General features: G+C 56.5%; 3 protein-coding genes across 3 annotated transcripts; 2 read left to right on the top strand and 1 right to left on the bottom strand.

Annotated features, from left to right (window-relative positions):
• Positions 1-1,079: 1,079 nt before the first annotated feature.
• Positions 1,080-5,027, bottom strand: DRD4 (dopamine receptor D4). Its single transcript, XM_036083692.2, has 4 exons — positions 4,758-5,027; positions 3,094-3,206; positions 2,493-3,007; positions 1,080-2,349 (listed from the first exon to the last, which is right to left on the bottom strand). Exons 1-4 carry the CDS (start codon positions 5,025-5,027, stop codon positions 2,147-2,149), a joined length of 1,101 nt encoding a protein of 366 aa, XP_035939585.1. The 3' UTR covers positions 1,080-2,146.
• A 12,485-nt stretch (positions 5,028-17,512) lies between these two features.
• On the top strand, positions 17,513-18,445 carry SCT (secretin). Its single transcript, XM_036083698.2, has 4 exons — positions 17,513-17,602; positions 17,730-17,831; positions 17,929-18,021; positions 18,206-18,445. The coding sequence occupies exons 1-4, from the start codon at positions 17,523-17,525 to the stop codon at positions 18,327-18,329; spliced, it is 399 nt and encodes a 132-aa protein (XP_035939591.1). The 5' UTR covers positions 17,513-17,522; the 3' UTR covers positions 18,330-18,445.
• Positions 18,446-19,833: 1,388 nt separating this feature from the next.
• CDHR5 (cadherin related family member 5) lies at positions 19,834-26,293 on the top strand. Its single transcript, XM_078058673.1, has 15 exons — positions 19,834-19,888; positions 19,978-20,153; positions 20,486-20,536; positions 21,943-22,035; positions 22,138-22,239; positions 22,351-22,461; positions 22,550-22,720; positions 23,320-23,410; positions 23,576-23,670; positions 23,767-23,967; positions 24,047-24,160; positions 24,238-24,325; positions 24,454-24,762; positions 25,322-25,527; positions 25,778-26,293. Exons 1-15 carry the CDS (start codon positions 19,834-19,836, stop codon positions 26,213-26,215), a joined length of 2,301 nt encoding a protein of 766 aa, XP_077914799.1. The 3' UTR covers positions 26,216-26,293.
• The last annotated feature ends 98 nt before the right edge of the window (positions 26,294-26,391 follow it).

Below are 26,391 nucleotides of genomic sequence, written 5' to 3'. Positions count from 1 at the left end.
ATAATAAAAAGAAGATAGAACCCTCAGGACCGCACATTTTGGGGGCAGTTTTTCAAATCGCATCCTTTCTAGGCCTGTGAAGTGTTCTGTGGTGGCTTCTGGAAATTCCTGAGGGGGCGGATCAGGCTTTGTTGCCAGTCCTCAAGAGTTCTGTGTCAGGGCATCTCCTGCTGGACGCAGCCTCGGGGGACAGGAAGGGGCCGGCTTCTGTCAGCACAGGCCAGGCCCTTCGGGGCACCGTGGGTCTTCAGAGCCAGGGCTCCGGGAGCTGCAGGCTGGGGTGATTGGCATCGGTGGGACGGCTGAGTGAGCTGGGTGGTCAAGGCCCCTCCAGGGGCTTCCCGGTCAGCCAGGCCCTCTGTGGCTCTGCATGTACCCCCCCCCCCGCCCTGTGCACCTTGTCCTCCTCTGTGGGAGCTGCAGGTCCTGCCTACAGGGCCAGTGGGGACCGTCCAGGTCCCCAGCAGCTCCCAGCTCGTGGGGTTGGTCAGTCCTGCCCCCACATACAGGTGGTGATGAGGAGGACACAGCGTGCGACACAGCCAAGGTTGGGAGGTGCCCACAGCTGCCTGGCAGGGGGAGGTGCTGGTTGATGGCAGGGCTCTCCGACTACCTGAGGTGGCTCCACAGGTCCATGTGGAGGGAGCATCAGAGGGCATGGGGGGCCCCTTGCTCTGACCTTGCCTTCAGCCTGAGGGCCCCAGTGACCCTCTCTGCTCTTCAAGTCTGAGACCCCCAGGAGGGACCATTGGCCCAGCTTGGGGCAGGTGTCTGTGGGGATAGCCAGTGGGGGCAGGGGCTCAGGGGCTTGTGCTCCTGTCTGAGTATCACGGCTACTCCCTGCGGGGAGACTCAGGGTGTCTGCTGCAATTGTCCTCACACTTCATGGGCAAGAAGGTGCAGAAACTCAAGGAGCCACCAGAGCCAGGGTCTGCCAGGTGCCCCTCGCCCCACTCCCACTGAGACCCTGAGCAGGGGAGGGTGAGCACCCACAGGCGGGAAGGGGCAGCCCCGTGCTATTGTGAGGTCAGGACCTCACAGCCCATAATTTCTCACGTTCAGAAGAAAACTTAGTGCCTAGAAGCATAGACAGCGTCCCTGACACGGGCATAGTAGCCCTGGAAAGCAGAGGTCCTCCCCAGGACCGGGAGAGTGAGACGAAGTCCAGGTTGGAGGGGCTGAGAGCTGCCCCCTCCTCCCCAGGATTGGGTCTGTGCTGTGAGCACAGAGGGGCAGCTGGGTGGCTCGGCCCTGCCTTGGGCCAGGCACCTCCTCCCGCTTGTGGGAGCCTGCCTCGGTGGGCCTACCCAGCACCCTGGCCCCATCTCCTCAGGGCTTTGGACACTATCACAGGCAGGGAGCTTGCTCTGACCTGGAGGCAGCCGCCAAAGCTCAGCTAGCTGAGTGGGATGTGGGCCACCTTGGCTGCTCCTTGCAGAAGCAGGGGCCGGTCTGGCCGGGGCCTGGCTGCTGATGGGCCCACTGTGGTGGTCTTCCCACTGGGGAAAGGGTGGTCTCAGGAAACTGCTGCGCAGCCCCAGGGCAAGTCTCCTCTCTGCAGGACAACTGTCCACACTCTCCCACTGAGAGAGGGGCAAGGGCTGTGGGGTGGGGGGTGAGGCTGCCGCCCGCAACAGCTGGGGGGAGGGTGCGTCAGGGAGGGAACCTTTTGGAGGAGGGTGTGAGTCACCGTGAGTGAGCCTGTGGGCAGCCCCACGAGCAGAGTCCTGGCCTTCCCAGGCAAGGGCTGCCCTGGTTCTGGAAGTTTCTCCTCTGGCGAGGCTGGATGGGCCTCCCTGGAGCGCAAGCAAGAGCTGGCTTGCCTCTCACCTCACCCTGAGCCTAGAGCCAGCTTTGTGGGGTCTATTCTCTGGGCTTCCTCAGAAGGAAGCAGGGGCTTAACTGGCTGGGGCCGGTTTAGTAGGGGTCTGGGCTCCACGTGGGGCAGAAGCTCCTCCTCCTTGCTCCTCCCACACCCTCCCCTCTCGGTCCTCCCCAGGCCCAGCCCCAGCCTTCCCAGCAGGTGTTTAGGAAGGTATTAGTTTAATCAGTCGTACAAAACCGCCCCCTCCCTTGCTGGGGTCCTGCCCCCTGAGGCATGGCCAGGTCCTCGCAGAGGACTCTGGGGGTGCGGGTGAGGGGCGGCTCAGCAGCAGGCGCGAAGGGCCTTGCGGAAGACCGTGCGGAACTCGGCGTTGAAGACCGTGTAGATGAGGGGGTTGAGGGCGCTGTTGACGTAGCCCAGCCAGGTGACCGCGCTGACCAGCTGCGGAGGCACGGCGCAGGCGGGACACAGCGCCCGGGTGATGTGCACCACAAAGAAGGGGGTCCAGCACACCAGGAAGGCCCCTGGGGGCGGGGGGGAGGGGAGGGCGCGGTGAACCAGGGTCCCTGCGGCACCCCCCACCCCCCGCCGGCGTCCTGGGCACCGTCTCGGGCCGCGGGCGCCGACACCTTCCACTCCGCCCACCGACCCCGGGGCAGGTACCCACCGACCACCACAGGCAGGACCCTCATGGCCTTGCGCTCCCGGCCGGTGATCTTGGCGCGCCTCCTTTTGCTTCCCTGCAGCGGGGGCTCCGCCGGGATGGCGTCGGGAGTCGGGATGGCATCGGGGGGCGCAACGGCCTCGGGGGGCGGAATGGCCTCGGGGGTCTCGACGGCCTCGGGGGGCGGCGGGCCGGGGCCGCTGGGCCGGCGCGGCGCCCGGCCGTGCAGCTTGGCGCGACGGGCGGCCTCCCAGCGCCGCAGGCCCCGGAACGTGGCCCAGTAGAGCAGCAGCATGAGCGGGCAGGGCAGGAAGAAGGAGCACACGGACGAGTAGACCACGTAGTCGCGGTCCTCCAGGCGGCACACGGCGGGGTCGCGGCCGCGCGCGTCGTTGAGGCCGCACAGCACGGGCGCCGCCACCGCGGCCGACAGCAGCCACGTGGCGCCGATGAACAGCGGCTGGCGCCCGCCGCCGCTCTGGCGGTTGTAACTCAACGGCACGGCCACGGCCACGAACCTGCGGGGGGCGCGGTGAGGGCGACCGGGACGGGGGAGGCGCGGGGCAGGCGGGGCGGGGCGCGGGGCGGGGCGCGGCCGGCTCACCTGTCCACGCTGATGGCGCACAGGTGGAAGATGGAGGCGGTGCACAGCATGACGTCCATGGCCATGAGCGCGTCGCAGAGGCCGGGGCTGAACAGCCACACGCCGCCCTGGACCTGCGCGGGGAAGGGGCGCGGGGGCGGGGGCGCAACAGCAGACGCAAGGCCCGCTGCCGGTCTCCCCCGCACCAGGAGCCCTCACAGCGACCTGGGCTGTGCTCTGACCCCCACCTTTCTGGGGCGAGCGGGGATGTGCCAGAGGCCCGCACTCCCGGGCAGCCTTCCCACTGAGCTGGGCGAGATTCCCTCCCACAAAGGAGGAACCCTTTCTGTTAAAGCCGAGAAAGGCCCGGGGAGCCCCTGGAGAGGGGCTCTAGATGGTGGAGGACTCTGATCTTGATGCTGTGGGGCTCGGGCAGGGGGGCGCTCCCCCAGCAGGCCAGCCCCCTGGAGCATGAAGCCCACTCGCCCCGTTTCCTCCCTGGCTAAGAGTCAGCCTGTCCGGTTAAACTCTGTCACTGCTCTGGGACTCCACAAGTCACCTCACTTTTGTCCCCTCATCTGTAAAATGAGGGTGATGATAGTATCCACGTAAGTGCTCTGAGGATAAATGAGTTAAAAGACGTAAAAGCCTCAGCACTGTGACCAGTGCCCTCACCAAGGGCAAAGGAGCAGACAGCCACCCCCTTCTAAATCCCCTCCCGCTGATTTGGGACGATTAGGAGCTTAAGAGCTGTCACTGTGATGTCTGTCTGTGGCTCTGGGGGAGGGGCAGGTCATGTGTGTCCTTGTCCTGCCCAGTCTCTCCACGTCCGCCTCAGAAAAACTGAGTCTCCCCTCCCCTCCCCCACTGCCCGGGTCACCGAGTTCCCAGCCCAGGCCTAAGCAGCTTTTCTCTGCCCAAACCGCAAAGCAGACAAGGGCTGGCACCAAGGGGGACCCACCCGAGGGCCAGACCTGGTCTGGGGATGGAGGCTTCTGGGCCCTGGTTCTTGGCGGGGGCTCTGGACCCCACGCCACCCCCTGCTTTTGGTTCCAGCATCAGGGCAGGGCCTCCCCTTCCTCCAACCCTGCTCACTTGCCATCAGCTCCTCGCAGCTGAATGCCCCTCCTGCTGTGGGCAGAGTATGTGCGTGAGTGAGGGTCTCCTTCCCTGGGTGCTCTGGTGTGTGCATGTTCCTGGTCATGCCTGGCTGTGGTTTGTGCAGTGATGTGTGTGTGTCTCTGTGCCCCAGGGAGAGCGGGGGGGGGGGGGGGTAAACCTGAATCTGCCTGTCCATCTGCCTCCCCTGGGGAATGGAACCTCAGCTGAGGGATAGTGGGTGGCTGGACTGCCAACCTCGCCTGTTTCTGAGGTTGGCTGGCTTGAAGGGCAAAGGCATCTCTTGGGTAGGAGACGCCAAAACAGGGACAGGAAAAGAGAGGCACAGAGGGAGGGCGGACAGCCAGCCAGCCAAACAGGTAAACTGACAGCGAGATGGGGGGCAGGGATCAGAGGGGACCGAGGCTCCAGTTGTCCTGGGACCAGGCCCAGCGTCCCTGCAGCCGCCCGGCTCGAGGTTCCTGAGAAGTCCAGTGGCCGGGTGGCTCTGGGTCCTCACGGTGGATGGGGACAGGGGACGAAGGAGCAGGTGAGCAGTGCGCGTGCGGCCGTGAACGCGGGCTCACCTCGGAGTAGACGAAGAGAGGCAGCACGAGCAGGGCGAGTAGTAGGTCGGCGGCTGCCAGGCTCACGATGAAGTAGTTGGTGGGCGTCTGCAGGGCTCGCTCGGCCGCCACGCTGACGCACACGAGCGCGTTCCCCGCGAGCACCGCGCCGATGAGCAGCACGCCCCCCGCCAGCGCCGCCGCCGCCGCGGGAGTTCCCGCGCCGCCGCCGGTTCCCGGCCCGCGCCCCTCCAGCAGCCCGTCCGCGTCCGCCGCGCTGCGGTTCCCCATGGTGCACCTGCCCCCATGTGCCCGGGCGGGCGCTCAGCACCGCGGACAGTGCCCGGGTCGCGACCCCGGGAGCCCCGCCCCCAGGCACGCCCCGAGCCCGGCCGGAGTCCCGCCCTGATCCGCCCGGCTGGGTGGGCCCCGGGCGCTCTAAGGGGCACCCTGTCTTTGCCCGTCTTGGACTTCTGCGCTCCGGGAGACGGGCCGGTGGACAAATGCACCGGCCCTTAAGAGAGGAGTTAAGCGAGGTGATTGGCACGGGCGGGCCCAGCATCGCCCCGCGCCGCGCAGGCTTGGAGGTACGCGCGGGTCTGCGCTCTGGGAGACCGACCGGGATAGGAGGTCGGCCGGACCCTCCCTCGAGGTGTGCGGGCACGCCAGCGCCCTCCCGCCGGGCCCCAGAGACCCCCGGGTCGGGCCTGCGCCGGAGGGGCATCTGCTTCTCAGGGACGCCCCAGGAGGCGCCTCCAGGCGGAGGCGGGGCCGCTTCTCACTCCACCCTGTTCCCAGGGCACCCTGAGAGCACCCTTCTCAGGCCGGTTCCGCCAGACAGCGAGAGACCCGAACTCCTTGCCCGCCTCCCCCGTGGGCCCCCTGATGGGGCTTCCCTCCGTTCACCCGACACAACCTCTCATGCCCCAGGGCGTCCCCCACCCCGCAATGATTGCAGGCCCCAGTCTGCGGCCCTGCACCCCCATCCCCTGAAGCAGCCTCTCCTCCATGACGGGGACCCTGCCCAGTTACTCTCCAACAATGGCCACTGCCGGGTGCTGACTTCATAGCCTGAAACGAGATAACAGGAGGAAGGAGCATGACAAGCGCTCACGGAACTTTGCAATCCTCATGGTTCTGCCTGCCTTTAGACTCACATTACCTGAGTCACCGCCTTCTTCACCCTCTCAGCCTGCACCTGCCAAACCCACAAACTCACTGGATCTTGGGGCCATCTCAGGTCCATTACCCCCACCTGCCAACACATGACTGTGGGAGCACGGGGTGGAGGGGCCCTCTGGGGGCAGGGTCCCAGGTCCATAGGTAGGACTGTTGTAGACCAGATGCACAGGACACAGTTAGCCAGAGACCGCTGTGCATGATGGAGTCAGCCCGGGCTGTGCTCCCGCTGATGCAGAAGTGCACAGAAAGAACATACACGGAAAGTGCATTACAGTGAGAACGTATTATGGACTTACTAAGTCAGAGGGACACAGAGCCTGGAGCCCGTCCCTAACGGGCCTGTGAGGTGGGCCCTCCACCTGCATCACTCTGTGGGACTGCCTAATGCGCCTCCATCCTCCTCAGTTTCCGTTTCTGGCTGCCTCCACCCTGGGAGGCTGGGAGACTCCGGATGGGCCTGGAGCACAGAGCTGTTGCCAGGAACTCCGAGACAGCAGGGGACACAGTGGCCCGCTTGGTGAGCTGAGCATGTGCGTATTAAAGAGAAAACAAGGAGCACCTGGGTGGCTCAGTCAGGTGAGCGCACCAGACTCTTGATTTCCGACTCAGGCTCCTGAGATCAGCCCCATGTCGGACTCTGCGCTCATCACGGATTCTGCTTGAGACTCCCTCTCCCTCCCCCTCCGCCCCTCCCCTTGAATGTTTGCTCTCGCTCTCTCTCTCTCAAATAAATAAATAAAACCTTAAAGAGAAAACAAGGACTCTGAAAAAAAAAAAAGCCATAATGATAGTCATAAGGGGTGAAATCACATGGATCTAATATAGGAAAGGTGGGGCGCCTGGGTGGCCAGTCATTAAGCGTCTGCCTTAGGCTCAGGTCATGATCCCGGGGTCCTGGGATCGAGCCCCACATCGGGCTCCCTGCTCGGCGGGAAGCCTGCTTCTCCCTCTCCCACTCCCCCTGCTAGTGTTCCCTCTCTCGCTGTGTCTCTGTCAAATAAATAAATAAAATCTTAAAAAAAATAATATAAGTAAGGTGTGTCAGGGTATGTGTGTAGACAGGTATCTAGGTCTGAGTTGCATTTAACACCTCCATCCCTTTCACACAGATCCATGTGTTGGCAGGTGGGGGTAATGGACCTGAGATGGCCCCAAGATCCAGTGAGTTTGTGGGTTTGGCAGGTGCAGGCTGAGAGGGTGAAGAAGGCGGTGACTCAGGTAATGTGAGTCTAAAGGCAGGCAGAACCATGACGATTGCAAAGTTCCGTGAGCGCTTGTCATGCTCCTTCCTCCTGTTATCTCGTTTCAGGCTATGAAGTCAGCACCCGGCAGTGGCCATTGTTGGAGAGTAACTGGGCAGGGTCCCCGTCATGGAGGAGAGGCTGCTTCAGGGGATGGGGGTGCAGGGCCGCAGACTGGGGCCTGCAATCATTGCGGGGTGGGGGACGCCCTGGGGCATGAGAGGTTGTGTCGGGTGAATGGAGGGAAGCCCCATCAGGGGGCCAACGGGGGAGGGACAGGCAGGCTTTCTTCCCTTCTGAAGCCTTGAACAAGAGAACTCACAATACTAGTGACTGGACCAGGAGGACTTCACTTTCTCACAGGACAGAAGTCCAAGGCAGGGGAGGCTCTGTGACCTTGGGTTGGATGCCAAGTAGTGAATCTAGCCTAGCCTCTGATCCACTTGGAGTTTCCTCCTGGTCCCCAGATGTCGGCCACCATTAAGAGTGAAAAGGCAGTCTGGACTGGGAAAGGACATACGTAATATAGATCTCTGATAAAGGATGTGGATCCAGAATATACAAAGAGCTGCATCAAATCAATAAGAAAATACAGTCCAATTTTCAACAAGGGCAAAGGATTAAAGAGGCACATTACAAAAGAGAGAACTCTAATGGTCAATAAACATGAGAAAGTGCTCAATATCTTTAGTCATCAGGGAAATGACAACAAAAATCACAATGACATGCCATCACATACTAAAATGGGAAAAAAAAGTGGGGCGCCTGGGTGGCTCAGTCAGTTAAGAGTCTGCCTTCAGCTCAGGTCATGATCCTGGAGTGCTGGGATCCAGCCCCACATTGGGCTCTCTGCTCAGCAGGGAGTTTGCTTTTCCCTCTTTCTCTCCCTCTGTGATCTCTCTCGCTCTCACTCTCTCTCAAATAAATTAAAAATAAATAAATAAATGGGGGAAAAAAAAGAAGAGTCAGATACATGATGTGAAAATATTTTCTCCCAGATTGTAGCTTGTCACTTCATCCTCATATCGGAGTTATTTTTTTTACGTGTAAGGTATGAGTTGAGGCTCTTTCTTTTTTTCCTCGCCTATGGCTGTCCAGTCAGCTGAGCATCATTTCTTGAAAAGACTATCTTTTCTCCATTGGATTGCTTTTGAACTTCTGTCAAAAAAATCCCTTGATTGTATTTGTGTGGGGCTATTTTTTTACTCTCTCTTCTATCCCATTATCTACAGGTCTATACATCTGTCCTTTCAGCAAGGACACACAGCCTTGACTACTCTAGCTTTATAGTAATTTGGGAAATCAGGCTCTAGCAGTCCTTGAACTTTATTCCTTCACAAAATTGTTTTGGCTATTTTAGTTCTTTTGTCTGTATGTATGGACTTTTTAGAAGACTTTATTTATTTATTTGAGATAGAGAGAGCACAAGCAGGGGGAGAGGGAGAAGCAGGCTCCCCGCTGAGCAGGAAGCCCACCGCGGGGCTCGATCCCAGGACCCTGAGATCATGACCCGAGCTGAAGGCAGACGCTTCACCAACTGAGCCACCCAGGCGCCCGTGTATATGTATGAATTTTAAAATCAGCTTGTCTCTATCTACAAATATAGTCCTGCTGGGAATTTGATTGGGATTGTGTTGAATCTATGCAACTAATTTAGGGCAAACTGACATCTCAACGATGTTGAGTCTTCCAGTCTATGAACACAGTCTCCTTTTGATTTCTTTCATCAGTATTTTGTTTTCAGCATACAGATCCTGCGCATATTTTGTAAGATTCATAACTAAATATGTCATGGCTTCTGATATGATCGGTAAATGGTTCTTTTTAGAAATATCATTTCCAATTGTTCATTGCTAACATGTAGAAATAGTTTTGTGTCCTTTGTTGTTGCTAAAACCTATTAATATAAGGATTTTTTTTCATCAGATTTCTAAATAGACAATTATCTTGTTTATGAGTAGAGACCATTTTATTTCTCCCTTTCTTATCTGGATGCCCCTCCTTCCTTCCTTTCTTCCCCCTTATTTTACTAACGGGAACTTGAACATAATGTTGTTCAGAAATGATGAAAGCAAACATCTTTGCCTTGTTCTCAGTCTAATGGGGAAAGCTTTCATCTTTCACCATTAAGTGTCCTGGCAGTTGTGGGGGTTGGTTCCTCTTTAAGTTAAGGAAATTCTATTCTTAGTTTTCTGAGAGGCCTCAACACAAACAGATGTCGAAATCTCTCGAATACTTTTACTGCATCTACTGAGATGGTCGAATGGCTTCTCTTCTTTAGGCTGCTGATGTGGTGAAGCACGGGGATGGGTTTTGGAATGCTGAGCCAGGCTTTCCCTCCTGGCATGAAGCCCATTTGGTCATGGCATTACCCACCTTTCCATATAGTGCTGGATTCAATTCGGTAACGTCGGTCAAGGAGTTTTGTGGCCGTGGTTCTCTTTTCTTCCGTTGTTTCTATCTGGTTTGGGGTTGGGGCAGCAGAGTAGTGCTGGTTTCCTAAATTGAGCTGGGAAGTGCTCCCTTCAGTTCTCTTTTCTGTACCAGATTGTGTAGAATTGATGTTAACTCTTCTTCCTTCAGTTGGAATAAGTTGCCAGCGAAGACATCTGGGCCTGGAGTTTTCTTTGCTGGATGAGTTCTAACTATGAAGATCAGTTTCTTTAATGCGCATGGGGCTGTTCAGGCTGTCTGTCTCTTCTTGAGGGCGTGTGGTAGTGTGTCTTCCAAGGAGTTGATATGTTTCATGATAGTTTTCAAATGTAAGGGCCTAGAGTCGTTTATATGTTCCTTTATTAACCTTTTTATATCTCTGAGGTTTCTGTTGCCTCTTTCATCCCTTATTCTTTTTTTTTTTTTTTTAAAGATTTGATTTATTTGATAGAGAGAGACACAGAGAGAGCAGGAACACAAGCAGGGGGAGTGGGAGAGGGAGAAGCAGGCTTCCCGCTGAGCAGGGAGCCCGACGCGGGGCTCGATCCCAGGACCCTGGGATCATGACCTGAGCCGAAGGCAGACGCTTAACGACTGAGCCACCCAGGTGCCCCTCATCCCTTATTCTTAAAGTGTGTGTTTTTTCTTGGTCAGTCTTGCTAGAGGTTTATTAATTTTACTGATCTTTTCGAAGAACCAACTTTTGGTTTCATTGATTTTTTTCTATAGTTTGTTTTGTTTTCAATTTCATTAATTTCTGCTTTTATCTCTATTCTTTCCTTCATCCTGTTTGCTTTGTGCTTAATTTGTTCTTTTTCTAGTTTGTGTGGCCATTGTTTTTCTAACATAAGCATTTAATGCTATAAATGTCCTTCTGAGGTGCATCCCACACATTTCTGTGTGTTCGATCAATCACGTTCAGTTAAAAATGTTTTCTTCTTTCCCTGAGACTTCTGTGACCCATGGTTACTTGGAACTATGTTGTTTCATTTCCAAATTTTCTTTTGGATTTTCTTTTCTTTTTTTTAAGATTTTTATTTATTCATTCAAGACACAGAGATACAGAGAGAGAGCATGAGCAGGGGAAGAGGCAGAGGGAGAAGGAGAAGCAGGCTCCCCGCTGAGCCAGGAGCTGGACGTGGGCCCAGGACCCTGGGATCATGGCCTGAGCCGAAGGCAGATGCTTAACCATCTGAGCCACCCAGGCGCCCTGGAGATTTTCTTATTACCTTTCTGGTATTTACTTCTAGTCTGTTCCATTATAGTGAGGAAAAAATGCTGCGTCGGACCTCAATTCTTTTAAACTTGTTAAGGTTTATTTTATGACCTGGAATATAATCAATCTATGTTGACAAATGTTCCGTGTGTACTTGGAAAGCATGTGTGTTCTGCTGCTATTAGGTGGAGAGGTGTGTAAATGTCAGTCAGATCAGAATGCAGCTCGGCAGACCTTCTATGTCCTTGCTAACTTTCTATCTGTTCTATTAATTACTGAGAGAGGAGTGCTGAATCCTCCACATATAGTTGTGGGTTTCTCTACTTCTCTGGTCAGTTCTAGCTGGATGTACTTTGAAGATTTCTTGTGAGGTACATACACATTTAGAAGAGTGGCCACGAGGGGCTCAGAGTCAGGGCTCACAATAAAATGAGGGAATTTGGGGTGATCGAAGTGGTGGTGCTTACAAAGTTGAATATATTATTTATTTTTAAAAGTTTATTTTTTAAGACTTCATTCATTTATTTGTCAGAGAGAGAGAGAGAGCACAAGCAGGGGGAGCAGCAGGGGCAGAGGGAGAAGCACACTCCCCGCTGATCAGGGAGTCCGACAGGACCCCGGGATCATGACCTGAGCTGAAGGCAGATACTTAACCAACTGAACCACCCAGGCACCCCGAAAGTTTATTCTTTTAGTAAGCTCTACACCTAATGTGAGGCTCAAACCCATGACCCCGAGATCAAGAATCACATGCTCCTTTGACTGAGCTAGCCTGGCACCCTGAATACTATTTTTTAAAATTCATAGAACCATACATCAAAAAGAGTAGCCATAAATAGTAAATTAAGCTTCACAAAATGTCTGTGATCCCAGGTCTGCAGACCAAGGCTTCAGTGACGCTCAATAAAGGGTGCAGAGCTGTGACATCTGGGTGGCTCAGTCGGTTAAGCATCTGACTTCGGCTCAGGTCATGATCCCAGGGTCCTGGGATCGAGCCCCATGTTGGGCTTCCTGCTCAGTGGGGCACCTGCTTCTCTCTCTTCCTCTGCTGCTCCCCCTGCTCCCTCTTGCTCTCTCTCTCTCTCTCAAATAAATAAATAAATAAATAAATACAAAAATCTTAAAAAAGAAAAAAAAAAAAGATGCAAAGCTGGGCAGCTCAGCCTGACAGAAGGATGTCCTAATTCTGTCCAAAGCCTCTGGCCGGTGAAAGCTGGGATGTGCAGCCTCAAAGGCCACTCCATCCTCCTGGGACTGATGAGTATGTCTATAACCCTCTAGAATCAGACAGAAGCTGGAGCTGTCACCCTAGTGGTGACACTTGCACTGGTGCTGGAGCCAGTTTTGTAACCATTTACTGCAGAATTTTATGGGATGCTTGAAACATTCAAGATAATACTTATTTGGCTTGCAAGAATTGTTTGATAGTTTAAGAATCTCTCCTTACTCAATAGACAAGTAGACAGAATATCAGCAAAGCTATAGAAGAATCTGAATAACCATCAACCAAGTAGATATATTTGACATTTATGGAACAGTCCATCCAACGACAGAGAAGTACATATTCTCTTCAAATAGATATGGAGTGTTCACCAAGATAGACCATATTCTGCATCAAAAAAGAAAGCTTAAAAATTTTTTTAAAAGAATGGAAATCTTACAAAGTATGTTCTTTGACCATAAAGGAATAAAATTAGAAACCAACAGAAAGATAACAGAAAAATCTCCAAAAGTTTTGGAATTAACACAATTCTAAGTAATCTATGGGTCGAATGAGAAATTAGAAAATATTTTGAACTAAAAGAAAATAAAAATACATCATATCAAAATTTATGAGATGGAGCTAAAGCTATGCTCAGAGGAAAATTCATAGCATTAACTACTTAATTTAAAAAGAAGGATGGCCTCGAATTAATGTAAAATACCAATTAACAATCCAAAGAAGAAATACCACATGATCATATTGACTGATGGAGGAAAACATTTGACAAAATTCAACATGCACTCATGATAAAAGTGCTTAACAATCTAGAACTAGAAGGAACTCCCTCAACCCAACAAAAGGCGTCTTCAAACCCTGCAGTCAGCATGACACTTCATGATGCAAGATTGAGTGCCTTCTACCTAAACTCAGGAAAAAGGATGTCCATTCTCACCACTCTTATTCAACACTGTGCTACCATTCTAGCCAGGGCAATCAAGCAATAAAAAAATACATAAATAAAATACATCCAGATTGGAAAGGGAGAAGTAAAACTGCCCCTATTCACAGACAACATGACTGTCTAAGTAAAACCCCAAGGAATCTACAAAAGCTCCTAGAACTAATAAGTCAGCTTAGCCAGGTAGCAGGATATAAAGTTGACACATAAAGATCAATTGTATTTCTATACACCAGCACCAAATAACTGGAAGCCAAAATTAAAAAGTAAAAACACAACACCATTTACAACAGCTATAATAATAAATGAAATACGTAGAAATCTGACAAAACAGGTACAGGATTGGGGCTCCTGGGTGGCTCAGTGGTTAAGGGTCTGCCTTTGGCTCAGGTCATGATCTTAGTGTCCTGGGATGGAGCCAAGCATGGGGCTCCCTGCTTAGCGAGGAGTCTGCTTCTCCCTTTCCCTCTGCCCCTCCCCCTGCTTGTGCTTTCTCTCTCTCTCAAATAAATAAATAAAATCTTTTTTTAAAAGTTAAAAAAAATTTCCACTCATAGAATGGGAGAAAATATCAGCAAATTACATTTTCAGCAAATGACTTGTACACAACATATATAAAGAACTCTCAGAGCTCAACAATGACATCACAAGAAAGAAAACTCCAGATAAATATCCCTTATAAATATATATACAAAACTCTTCAACAAAATATGAGCAAACTTAATCCAGCAGCATTTTTCAAAGGATTATGCACTATGACTAAGTGCAGATTTATTCCAGGAATGCAAGGGTAATTCAACAGACAAAACCCAATCAATATAATACATCACATTACTAGAACAGAGGGGAAAAACCCATTTAATCATCTCAACAGATGCAGAAAAAGCATTTGATGAAATCCAATACCTTTCTATGATAAAAAGGCTCAATAAACTGTGAATTGAAAGAAACTTAAAAAAAAAAGATAGAAACTTCCTCAGCATGATAAAGGACATCTATCAAAAACCCACAGCAAACATTACACTCAATAGTGAGAGACTGAAGGCTTTTCTCCTAAGATCAAGAAAAAGACAAGGATACCCACTTCTGCTGCTTCTCTTCATCATGTGCTGGAAGTTCTAGCTAGAACAACTAGGCAAGAAGAAGAAATAAAACGTATCCAAAATTGGAAAGGAAAAAGTAAACTATTTCTATTTGCAGATGACATGATCTAATGCATAGAAAATCCAACAAAACAAAACCCTATTACAGCTAATAAATAAATTCAGCAACGTTGCAGGATATGAGATCATCATATAAAAATCAGTTATATTTCTATACACTAGTAATGAACAATTCAAAGATGAAATTAAGAAAATAATTTATTTGTAATAGCATCAAAAAGAACAAAATACTTAGAGGGCAACCCTCTAGGGTCCCCTCCCTCCTCCAGAACCTTGTACTATCACTCAATACATTTTACTATCACTCAATAAACTTTTTTTGCTGCCCACCAAAAAAAAAAAAAAAGGAATAAAATACTTAGAAATAAATTTCAGCAGGGCGTCTGGGTGGCACAGTTGGTTGAGAGTCCGACTCTGGCTTTCAAGTCAGGTCATGATCTCCGGGTTGTGAGATTGAGCCCCATGTTGGGCTCCACACTCAGCTCTGAGTCTGCTTGGGATTCTTTCTCCCTCTCCCTCTGCCCTCCCACTTGTGCTCTCTCTCTCTCAAATAAATAAATCTTAAAAAAAAAAAAAAGAAAGAAAGAAAAATTTAACCAAGAAGGTAAAAGATGTGTACACTGAAAGCTATAAAACATTGCTGGGGGAGGGCGCCTGGGTGGCTCAGTTGTTAAGCATCTGCCTTCGGCTCAGGTCATGATCCTAGGGTCCTGGGATTGAGCCCCATGTCGGGCTCCCTGCTCCGCAGGAGGCCTGCTTCTCCCTCTCCCACTCCCCCTGCTTGTGTTCCCTCTCTCACTGTATCTCTGTCAAATAAATAAATAAAATCTTTAAAAAAAAAAATTGCTGGGGGAGATTAAAGAAAACAATATTCATGGCTTGGAAGACTTCATATTGTTAAGATGGCCTTTCTCACCAAACTGATCTATAGATTTGATACACTCCCTATCAAAACCCCATCGGCTTCTTTTTCTTTTTTAAAGAAATGGAAAAGCCACTAGGCGCCTGGGTGGCTCAGTCGTTAAGCGTCTGCCTTTGGCTCAGGTCATGATCCCGGGGTCCTGGGATCGAGCCCCGCATCGGGCTCCCTGCTCAGCGGGAAGCCTGCTTCTCCCTCTCCCACTCCCCCTGCTTGTGTTCCGTCTCTTGCTGTGTCTCTCTCTGTCAAATAAATATATAAAATCTTAAAAAAAAAAAAGAAATGGAAAAGTGAATCCTAAATTCATATGCAAGTGTATGTAAGGAGCCACAATTAACTAAAATGATCTTGAAAAAGAAAAACAAAGTTGTAGGACTCACAGCTCCTGATTTCAAAACTTACTACAAAGCTACAGGAATCAAAACAGTATGGTACTGGCATGAGGTTAGACATGATAGATCAATGGAATAGAGTTTAGAATTCAGGTATCAACCCGTACATTTAAAATCAATGGCTTTTTAAAAAGATTTTTATTTATTTATTTGACACAGAGAGAAAGCATGTGAGTGCACAAGCAGGGGGAGGGGCAGAGGGAGAAGCAGACTCCCCGCTGAGCAGGGAGCCCGATGCGGGGCTCTATCCCAGGACCCTGGGATCATGACCTGAGCCGAAGGCAGATGCTTAATGACTGAACCACCCAGGCGCCCCCGAATCAACTGATTTTCAACAAGGGTGTCAAGAGTATTCAATGAGAGAAGAAGAGTTTCTTCCACACAGTGTTGGGACAACTCAGTATCCACATGCAAAACAATGAAGTCGAATCTTACCTCACACTACATACAAAAATAACTCAAAATGGATCAAAAACCTAAATATATGATCTAAAACTGTAGAAATCTTAGAAGAAAATATAGGAGCAAATCTTCATGACCTTGAATTTGGCAATGTTTCTTAAATATAACACCAGAAGCACAAACAAAACAAGTGATAATTGGATTTCATAAAATTAAAATCTTCTGTGCATCAAAGGACACTACCAAGAGTGAAAAGAAAACTCACAGAATGGGAGAAGATATTTACAAATCACATATCTGATAAGCGTCTATTATTCAGGGGGCCTGGGTGGCTCAGTCCGTTAAGCATAGAGGGGCCCCAGCGCCTCAGAGGCGGGCTCGGGAGGGGAGAGGCGCGAGGGTGGAGGCCAGGACGATGTGGAGGCCACCCCAAGCCTCAGACTCCTTGGTGGAGGCGGGCTGCCGGCAGAGCTGGATCTCAGCCTCCGGGCGCCCTTCATTTGAACCTCCCGAGGCTTGGAGAGGCCTGAGCCTGCATGCGGGCTTGGGATGGACAGGAGGTGGACATGCAGACCGACCGGAGGGAAAAAGGCGGGCAGCCGCGTTACTCCTGCTTCATCAATACGGGATTAAGTCAGAAACCAGTACTAATGAAATCCTTAAACAGAAATTACGAATCTAGTAAATGAAGTTATAAAATAGTAGTTCTTGTGTTAAAGTTTACATTCATTTTATTTTATTTTATTTTTTAAATATTTTATTTATTTATTTGACAGAGAGAGACACAGCGAGAGAGGGGACACAAGCTGGGGGAGTGGGAGAGGGAGAAGCAGGCTTCCCGCCGAGCAGGGAGCCCGATGCGGGGCTCGATCCCAGGACCCTGGGACCATGACCTGAGCCGAAGGCAGACGCTTAATGACTGAGCCACCCAGGCGCCCCTTTACATTCATTTTTAAAAGATTTTATTTTTTTTAAGTTTACTTCATTCGTTTAAGTAATCTTTACACCCAATGTGGGGTTCGAACTCACGACCCCAAGATCAAGAATCGAATGCCCTACCGGCTGAGCCAGCCAGGTGCCCCAAACTTTCCATTGATTTAAAAATAATTAGTAGACCTTTCTTAAAGAGCAGTTTTAGGTTTACAGAAAAACTGAGCGGCAAATGCAGACAAGAGGCACACAGACCCAGCCTCCCTTATTCCCACCGCTCGCCCCGCGTCTCCGAGGCTCCGGGTCGCCTCCCCCTCGCCCGGCCTCCGCCCGCGCGCATCTCCCCTCCCGAGCCCGCCTCTGCGCCTAGAGCGGAAAGGGCCCTGCGGATGGTTTCGCCCAGCCCGGCCCCCGCAGCGCCTCCGAAGAGCCTGCGGGCCAGGCTCGGAGGCTTTGCACATGCTGTTCCGGCCGCAAGCTCGCCCGGAGGTCCCTCCGCCCCCGGGCCCCCCCCCCCGACCCCCGCCGGCCCGCGCGTCGGTGCCCCGGGCGCAGCGCTCCCCTCCCTCCCCAGCCAGCCAAGGGGCGCCGACGCGGCGGTGGGGGCGGGCGGCCAGCCGGGGCGACAGCTGGGTGGGCGGCTCTGACCTTCCGGTTCGATCGATGCCCCACTCCCGGGCGCTATAAAGGGGCCGCGCGGGGCCCGGGCGGCGGCAGCGGCGCTCAGCTCCCCCGGCGCGCCCACCATGGCCATCCCGCCCCTGCTGCTGCTGCTGCTGCTGCCGCTGCTGCTCCGGGGGTCGGCCGCGCCCCCCGCGCCCCCCAGGTGAGCCCGCGGCCCCCCGGGACCCACGCCCGCCCCTCGGACGCCCCCCGCCCCCGCCCCTGGCCCATCGCTGCGCGCGCCCCGCCCCTGAAACGGCCCGCGGCCCCGCCATCCCCCGCCCCCGCAGGGCCCCGCGGCACTCGGATGGGACGTTCACCAGCGAGCTCAGCCGCCTGCGGGACAGCGCGCGGCTGCAGCGGCTGCTCCAGGGCCTGGTGGGGAAGCGCAGGTGAGGGGCTGCGGGCGCTAGCCCTGGGAGCGGGGGAACGGCGGCGGGTGGGCGCCCCCCACCGCCAGGACTAACTCTGACTTGGGGCGGGGGGCAGCGAGCAGGACACAGAGAACAGCACGAGCCGGACCACGCCGGCGGAGGGCCGCCTCTGCCTGCACTGGCCGGGCACGTCCACCCTGCAGGCCTGGTGAGCACCACCGCCGTCCGCGCCCACCAGCTCTGGTCCCCGCGGGGCGCCCTGGGTCTGTGGCAGGAACCGGTCGCGGCAGCGGGCCAGGGGTGCGGGAAGGTGAAACAGCGCTGGTGACCAGAGGAGGCCGTTTCCCCAGGTGGGCAGCAGTCTCCAGCCCCTAACCTGGCTGTCTCCACAGGATGCCCCTGAGGGAGCCGCTGGATCAGGCCTGGTCTCCCCAGCTGCCTCCTGGATCCCGGTCTGGGGCCACGTTTTCAGAGCCAGCCGTCCCTGCTGCGGAGGTGACACAGAAGACATCCTGAGGAAGAAGGAACCTCCCCACCACCCCAAGGGGAGCGGAGTGGAGCCTGGGCAGGGGAGGGGGTGGGGAGGAGGAGGAGGGGTTGCACTTGTCACCAATAAAGGAGGAATTCAGACACCGGCCGTGTGAGCTCACTCTGCGCCATCTTCCAGGGCAGGGCTGTCAGAATGCAGGGGGGGCCTGACCGCAGCTTCTAGCACAATGGCCACACCCAGCTGCCCTTTAAACCTGGGAAGCCAGTGGGGCGCCTCACCTCCCTTATCTCTCCTGTCCCGCTGACTGGGCTCCCCAGAGACCCATCTGCATCCCTGTCATCCACTCAGCAAACACTCAGGGGCTCTGGGTGGGCGGGTGGGGGGCACAGGACATCTGCCCTAGAGGCCATGTGTCAGCATGTGGAGCAGGTGGGGAGGGAGTTGGGGGGCAAGGAGGCTCGGGCAGGAAGTGGTGACGGGCTCGCTGTCACCCGGGGGCCCAGGCGTCCTCTCCAAGCGAGTCGGGGCTCCTCTCCAGGCTCTGTGGTCTCACATGGCTTGACCCATCTGAGCCTGTGCAGTGGGGACCGCGATGGCACCCCAGGAGGAGCTGGGGCCTCTGGAAGCCATGGAGGCACCACCACACGGGGGGCGAGGCCAGGAGCCTGGGGGGTGTGCAGCCGCCAGGCAAAGGCCTAGAGAGCGGAAGGGCCACGGCCCCCACCATCACAGCAGCCCCTCCCTCCTGTCCCCATCCAGCTGGGGGGGGGGCTTGGGGGTAGGGCAGTTGGGGGCCTGGGCCAAGGAGCCTTGCCAGAAACCCCTTTGTCAAACATCAGAACCCATGGGGACCCGGGCTCCCCCCCAGGAACTCCCAGCACCCATCCCCATCTCTGTGGCCCTGCCCACCCCACCCCCTCGGAGGAAACGGGCTTGTTTCCAGGATAGGCAGGGGTGACCCTAGGACACAAACAGCCTGTTCCTTCCAGACCTAGACGGTTGGTGTGGGGAGAGGAGGTGCCCTAGAGGGCACACCTGGAGGGCACACCTGGGGCCTGAACCTTGCTCCAAGATGATTCTGGCAGAAGGGGCCAGCAGAGGGGCAGCCGGGGTTGGGAGGGAGGGGTGGGTACAGCCAACACAGAAGCCAGGCCTGAGCCCCTGCCCCAGGCCCTACCCCCCCAGCCCCTAACCCCCTGCCCCAGCTTCTGCCCACGCAGCCACGCCCCCCAGCCGCCTCCCCAGGCCCACTCAGGTGTCCTGAGCGCCTTCTGCGTCATGCCTCGATGTCTGAGAGCTGAGCCCCGTTGGCCCCTGCGTGTGGCCCAGCTCTGGTGGGGAACCACTGGATGTCCCCCTCCCGGCAACAGGCCAGGCCTGGCCAGGCGGCCAGCGGGAACCCCCTTGGTGGAGGCCGGTGGCTTGTAAAGGATCATAATGTGGGGCGGTGCCTGGCAGGGGCGAAGGTCGCCCAGGCTGAGACGCCACCACCAGCTGCTCAGAGGGTCCGGCCGGCTGACGGCCGCCGAGATGGGCGCTTGGGCCCTGCTGCTACCACTGCTCATGGCCACGGCCCAGGCCCAGGGTACCTGTGGGGCAGGGGCAGGTGGGCTGGGCGGCAGGCGGGCAGGCAGGCGCCGGGAGGGCACTGACCCTTCCTCTCCAACTTTCCAGTCTGCTCTGTGAACAACACCATCTTCGAAGTCCAGGAGAACACGAATCAGAGCGGGCCCCTGGCTGACATCTATGTCCCCGAGGGCCAGCAGGTGACCCTCGGACCATCGTCCACCCCCTACGCGTTCTGGATCCAGGGGACTCAGCTGTTTCTCAACGTGACTCCTGACTATGAGGTGCAGACGGCAGACCTGGGCGGGGCACCCCAATGGGGGCCGCTGGGTGGCTCACCCTCCATAGGACCTGTGCGTCCACCACACCCCTCCCCGGACAAGGGCATTCCAGGGGTCTGAGGCTTCTGTGCCCACCCCCCCAGGCAACGACTGACCCCTCTTGGGCCCCAAGGCGGGTAGGGCCGTTGGGGGATGGAGCTGCCTGGGCCCCCGATGCCCTCTGGACTTAGCGCGGATGCTGGGGACCCTCTCTGCCTGTCTCCTCACCTGTGACGTGGGGCCCGCATGCTGGGGTCAGCTGGGCAGGTGACCCCCGACACCCCTCTGCCCCTCAGGAGAACACGATGCTGCAAGCGCACCTGGAGTGCAGAAGCGGCGACACCGTGGTGAGTACCCCCGAACCCCCCGGCCCCCTCGTGGCCTCCCTCAACCTGTGACATCAACACACTCCAGGCTCGGACCTCTGCACTCTGCTCAGCGTGGTCCAGGGCCACTCCCTGTGGTATGTTGGCGTCCACACCTCCTCCAGCCCAGCCTCTGCCCGAGATGCAGACTCCCAGCAGAGACTCCCCAACACGGAAGGCACCTCAGCCTGCCAGTTCCCTCCCCCCATTTTCTCCCCCACATCTCTCTGTCGACAAGCAAGTCTGTGGGCTCTGCCTCAAGCTGGACTCCAAACCAACCAGAGCCTTGGCCACCAGCATCTCCTTTCTGGAAACTTCCAACTGGCAACTGCTCTGCTTGCTCCTCTCTTGGCCTTGGCCAGTCCGCTCTTAGTGTGGCAGAACGCTCTGATCAAGCAAGTGGACGCCTTCGGCTGCTTTCTCACTCAGGGTCGAGGCCAAATGGATTGTGCGGTGGGCAAGGCTGGGTGCATGGACCCCGACCCCACTCGGGCTGGCCTTGAGCCCTCTCCCCAGATGTGCACCTGCCTCCCTCTCTCACGGTCTCGCGTCTTCACTCCAAGATCACCTTCTCAGAGAAGCACTGACCGCTCTGTTCTAAGCTGCAAGCCCGGCCCCCACGCTCCTGCCATCTCGGCAGGAGCCACTGACCATGGTCTCCTGTGCTTGGAGCCCCTGGGTGCCCCCACCCGAACACTGCAGCACACCACCCACAGATATCTCGGGATGAGTCTCTAAAAGATAAGAACCCTTCTTAAACATAAACATAATATTGTTGCCACCTGGAAAAAGGAACTCCTCAGCATCACATGACACCTGATGTCCGCCCTTTCCCACAGTAACAGAGACCCCAGCAAAGCCCACCTATTGAGACTGGCCGCTACTTCTCTAAAGCGCCCTCCTTCTTCCCTCCCTCCCCCCTCCCTCCCTCCCTCCCTTCCCCCTCCCTCCCTCCCTCCCTTCCTCCCTTCTTTCCTTCCTTCTTTCCTTTCTAGTTTGGTTGTTTATTTAAGTCATCTCTACCCCCAACATGGGGCTTGAACTCACAACCCGAAATCAAGAGTCACTTTCTCCTCCCACTGAGCCAGCCGGGCTCCCCTCTTAAGCCTCTTTCAATCTATGGGTTCTCCTTTCTTCCTTTTCTTTGAGAATTATTTTTGAAGCAATTCAAGTGTTTTACCACTGTTCTCATTTGGGACTTTGCCGGCGCCCCTACCCCGCCCAGCCCCTGTGCTCTTTCCTCCAGGGCCCTGGCCACCGTGTGTGCTGCAGCATTGCCGTGTGTGGTCTGTGTGTAGTCCCTGCAGAGCAGGGGCCCTGGGCAGACGGCTTTGTCGTGTGCACCGTACACTGTACACACCGCTGCTGACTCCACCCTGTCCCCACAGGTGACCCAGCTGAGAGTGCTGGTGTTCGTGCTGGACATCAATGACAACGCGCCCGAGTTCCCCTTTAAAATCAAGGTGAAGAAAATACCTGAGGTGAGTGAGAGGAGCCTGGGGTGAGGGGCCAGCGGCTTGGCCTCAGGGATCCGTCCGTGGGGGTCAAGGGTGTAGCCAGACCACCCCCCCTGCATCCCCCAGGACACTAAAGTGAATACCACTGTCATCCCTGAGACGGAACTGGAGGCCCAGGATCTCGACAAGGATGACATCTTGTTCTATACCCTCCAGGAGGTGACCCCGGTCAGTGTCACCCCCCCACCCCTACACCAACTCCAAACCCCCCCTTCGAGGATCCCCCCTCTCTGTGTCCTCCCAGGGTCCCAGGCTGAGTCCCGTCCTCTGCCTCCCCAGGGCGCCAGTAACTTCTTCTCCTTGGTGGGTACCAACCTCCCTGCCCTGCGGCTGGACCACCCACTGGACTTCTCCTCATGGCAGAACATTACCTTCCGGCTGCTGGTGCGGGTGAGCAGGCCCGGATGCTCAGGTCCCCACCGAGCTGCCCCCGGCCCTGGACCCCCAGGCCTGACCCAGCCAGGCCCCGCTGTTGCAGGACACACAGGAGGAGAATGCAGAGCCCAGCCACACGGCCACAGCCACCTTGGACCTGAAGGTGGAGCCTGCGGACCTTCGCCCCCCCTGGTTCCTGCCCTGTGGCTATTCAGACCCTTACATTTGCATCAACGCTGAGTACCACGGGGCTGTCCCCCTGGGGCACAAACTGGTACTGGGGGCAGGAAGGGGCAGGATGGGCATCGGGTGGGGCCTGGGGGCCATGGGGCCAAATTTGGTTGCGATTTTCATGTGAACGTTCCTCTGAAAGCCAATCCCACCCAACCACGTGGTGGTGAGTGGTGAGCAAACCCTGGGAACGTAGGTGCGGCGGTCCTGGGGCAGAGCCAGGCAGCGCCTTGGGAACCCAGTGAAGTGGGCTGGGAGGGTGGCGGTGTGGAGGGGCCACGGCGCTGCTCCAGGGGGCAGCTGCGTCTCTGACCAGCTGACGTCCCTGCTCCGGCCTGAGAGGCCCAGGGAGGCACCGGAGGACAGCGGGGCCTGGACACGGGCTCCAGGGCCTCCCACCCTACGGAGAGGCCCGAGTCTGACTCCCCGTGACCTCTCCCTGTCCCGTGTGTGCTAGCTCTTGAAACTCCTGTCATTCAGATCAATCAGATGTCTTTGAGCAAATTAACTCAGTAGCAACAGATCGCGAGGCGTGTGGTGGGCAATCGTGCGACAGACGAGTTTCCCCTTGAGGGAGCCAGAGGGTGAGCTGGGGCTGTCACAGCAGCCCCACGGCGTCTCCTCCTGTCCTTGTCCCTGCAGCCAGCCCCCCTCGTCCTACGTCCTGGGCCCATCCATGCCGTGGACGGGGATCAGGGCATCAACCAGCGCATCCTCTACAGCATTATGCAGGGTGAGTGCGGGCCAGACCCCTGCTTCTCTCCCCATCCGGTGCCCCATCCCCACCTTGGGCTGAGGACACCCCAGGGGACTTGCCATATGGGCAGAGCCAGCTGGGACCTTAGCCCTCAGGCCACTGGAGGGGGCAAGAGGCCAAGCCTTCCCACCAACCTCGCAGGACAAGATGGCACGTTTGCCATCGATGCTGACTCGGGCAACCTTACCATGACCAGAAGTGTCCCCAGCCCAAAGACCTTCACTCTGCTGGTCAAGGTGGGTGCCCCGAGCCTCCATGGCATTCCTGAGCCTCAGGCTGCAGGACTTGTCCTTCAAGGACCCGCTGGTCGCTGAGGCCTCCCTTACCCCCAGGGTGAACAGGCAGACCGTGCCCGCTACTCGGTGACCTGGGTCACGATCAATGCCCGAAATGCCACTGGGAGCCTGCCCTACTTCCCCGAGAGCCAGTACCAGGGCCGGGTGGCGCGCGGCTCGGGAGCAGGCGTGGAGGTCAAAGACGCAACCGCCCCCGCCCTGCCTCTGAGGATCCGGGCCCAGGACCCTGACTTTCCGGTAGGCACAGCCCCACTGCAGGCGGGTTGGGGGGGTCACGGGGGCAGCCTGGACCCAGGACTCACTGGGCAGTGTCCAGGACCTCAACTCTGCCATCACGTATCGCATCACCAATAACACCAACTTCCGGATGGATGGCGAGACTGTGCTGACCGCTGCCCTGCTGGCCGATGAGGGGGTCTTCTATGCAGAGGTAAGGGCAGGGGGGCATCTCCAAGGGGCAGGGGTTAAGGCGGGGCCTGCAAGGGACAAGCCCCCTTTCTGCTCCAGGTCGAGGCCAATAACACAGTGACCGCAGGCACAGCAACCACCGTGGTGGAAATACAGGTGCTGGAGTGGGAGGAGCCCCCGCCCACAAGTGAGTCAGCGGGACCCACCCCAGGCGACGGCTCAGCCCAGGTGGTGGCTTCCCTGGGGCAGGCATGCTGGGGGCAGAGGCAAGCCCGAATCCTGTCCCTGGCCCCCCAGGTCCCTCCGGCCCCCCAGAGACCCCCACATCCCCAGAGGCTGGAGGAACAACCAGGCCCTCAAGCACGACCACTTTGGAAGCCCCCAGACCCCCAGGGCCCTCTCAGGGACCCTCTACGACCAGCTCTGGGGGTGGCACTGGCCCACATCTCCCCTCAAGCACAACTCTGAGGCCACTTGCCTCATCTACGCCTGGGGGGCCCCCCAGTGTGGGAACCAGCACCTTCCTCCCATCAGCCTCACCCAGCGGGGGCTCAACACAGACGCTAAAGCCAGGAACCTCTCAGCCGATGCCCCCTGGGCCCAGCAGGACCCCACAGACCTCAGGTAGCATCTCCCATTTGCCCCAGAGTCACCCTTACATTCCCTGACTCACACTCCGGGTGGTCCTGGGATTCACAGTAGGGCAGGGCCCACCCCAGGGTGGCCCAGCCTGACCACACTGACCATGAAATCCCAGAGGGGTTCTGCTCTGGTCTGGACAGAGACAGGTTCTGGGGGCCCCGACAAGGTAACCTGGGGAAGGTGTATGGAGGATGGGGCAGAAGCCAGATTTGGGGTCCAGGGGGCCCTACAATTCCAGGCTGTTCTCTCCACGGGCCCCAGCATTGCCTTCATGGCCCTTCCTATGGTGCTGGACCCCCGCCTTCCACTGGGAGCTGGTGGGCACTGACCCCCATCTCCCCTCCCTTCCTTCAGCAGCCTCCCCAAGGGCCCCTGGGAACCCACAGCTCCTCAGCTGGGGGGTGAGTGGTGCCATTCCCCAGAACCTCAGCTCTGGGAGGATACCAGGCCTGGCTTGTTGCCAGGGCACCCAGAGCCTGGAGCAGGTCAGCAGGGGAAGAGCTTGGGTGCTAACGGTAAGTGGGTGGTGTGTTGCTGGCAGGGCCACCCCAGACTGGAGGAGGCAGCACTCCGGGGAACGGCGAGCCAGGGATCAGCCAAGCTGAGGACCGGCGCTTCTCTGTCGTGGACATGGCGGCCCTGGGCGGGGTGCTGGGCGCGCTGCTTCTTCTGGCTCTGATTGCCCTCCTTATCCTCGTCCACAAGCACTACGGCCAACCGCTCAAGTGTTGCTCCGGAAAAGCTCCGGTGAGGCCCTAGGGGTTGGGGTGCCAGGACCGGAGAGGGACAGATGGAGAGGGAGAGGCGGGGGGGCAGAGGTGAGGAAAGATGGGGTGTAGACATCACAGTCCACAAAATGGGGAGGAGGCCGAAAGAGGCGGAGAGAAAGGAAAGACTAGCCTGGATCCTTGTCTCTGGGGAAGGCAGCAGGGGTGGGGGTCCCAGCCCAGGCTTGGGGTCCTGGTTGATGCCCTGGCTGTCCCTGTCCCCTCCCCAGGATCGCCAGCCCCTCAGCTTTGACAACCAGGCCTTTGTTGCCCCCCAAGAGGACAACTGGGCGCCAGCTCCCCGCTCCTCACCCGGCCCCACCCGGGCTGCGGCCCCGGAGCCCCCGGAGCTCCCGGAGCCTGCGCCCCCAGAGCCCCCCAGTGCCGCGGCTGCGCGCCCTGCCTCAGAGTCCCCCGAGGTGGCCCGCGATGGAGGCGGCCCAGCGGCTGTGAGGTCCATCCTGACCAAGGAACGGCGGCCCGAGGGCGGCTACAAGGCCGTGTGGTTCGGGGAGGACATTGGGGCTGAGGCCGACGTGGTGGTCCTCAACACGCCCGCCTCAGACGCGGCCCGCGCTGCCGACTCTGGTGGCGAGGTCAGCAGCGACGAGGACGCGGACGCGGATGGTGACGACGACGCGCCGGGCGCCGGCTCCACCTACGTCTAGCTCGGCTCCCCGCCTCCCCCGCGGGCCGGACCTGAGGTCGGCCGGGGCCGCTCGCCCCCACGCCACGGCGCACAATAAAGCGACAATTTCCAAGCTCGGCTGCGCTCGAGTCCCCCCGGACCTGCCGGCCGTGGGAGGGGACGGCGTGGCCGGCCCGCGCCACACACCCCCTCCCC

Source organism: Halichoerus grypus, chromosome 11 (genome assembly GCF_964656455.1).
Source record: "Halichoerus grypus chromosome 11, mHalGry1.hap1.1, whole genome shotgun sequence".
NCBI lineage: Eukaryota > Metazoa > Chordata > Mammalia > Carnivora > Phocidae > Halichoerus > Halichoerus grypus.
Note: the sequence above shows the minus strand (reverse complement) of the source record. Positions and strands in the feature narration are given on the sequence as shown.

Excerpts from the sequence above, each read along its gene's own strand:
- DRD4 (XM_036083692.2), bottom strand. The coding sequence starts at position 5,027 with ATGGGGAACCGCAGCGCGGCGGACGCGGACGGGCTGCTGGAGGGGCGC. Across the intron at positions 3,207-4,757 it reads CTCTCTTCGTCTACTCCGAG|GTCCAGGGCGGCGTGTGGCT; the intron begins GTGAGCCCGCGT and ends TTCCCCGCGCAG. Across the intron at positions 2,350-2,492 it reads GGTCCTGCCTGTGGTGGTCG|GGGCCTTCCTGGTGTGCTGG; the intron begins GTGGGTACCTGC and ends CCCCGCCCCCAG.
- SCT (XM_036083698.2), top strand. The coding sequence starts at position 17,523 with ATGGCCATCCCGCCCCTGCTGCTGCTGCTGCTGCTGCCGCTGCTGCTC. Across the intron at positions 17,603-17,729 it reads GCGCCCCCCGCGCCCCCCAG|GGCCCCGCGGCACTCGGATG; the intron begins GTGAGCCCGCGG and ends CCGCCCCCGCAG. Across the intron at positions 18,022-18,205 it reads ACGTCCACCCTGCAGGCCTG|GATGCCCCTGAGGGAGCCGC; the intron begins GTGAGCACCACC and ends CTGTCTCCACAG.
- CDHR5 (XM_078058673.1), top strand. The coding sequence starts at position 19,834 with ATGGGCGCTTGGGCCCTGCTGCTACCACTGCTCATGGCCACGGCCCAG. Across the intron at positions 22,240-22,350 it reads CCCTCCAGGAGGTGACCCCG|GGCGCCAGTAACTTCTTCTC; the intron begins GTCAGTGTCACC and ends CTGCCTCCCCAG. Across the intron at positions 25,528-25,777 it reads GTTGCTCCGGAAAAGCTCCG|GATCGCCAGCCCCTCAGCTT; the intron begins GTGAGGCCCTAG and ends TCCCCTCCCCAG.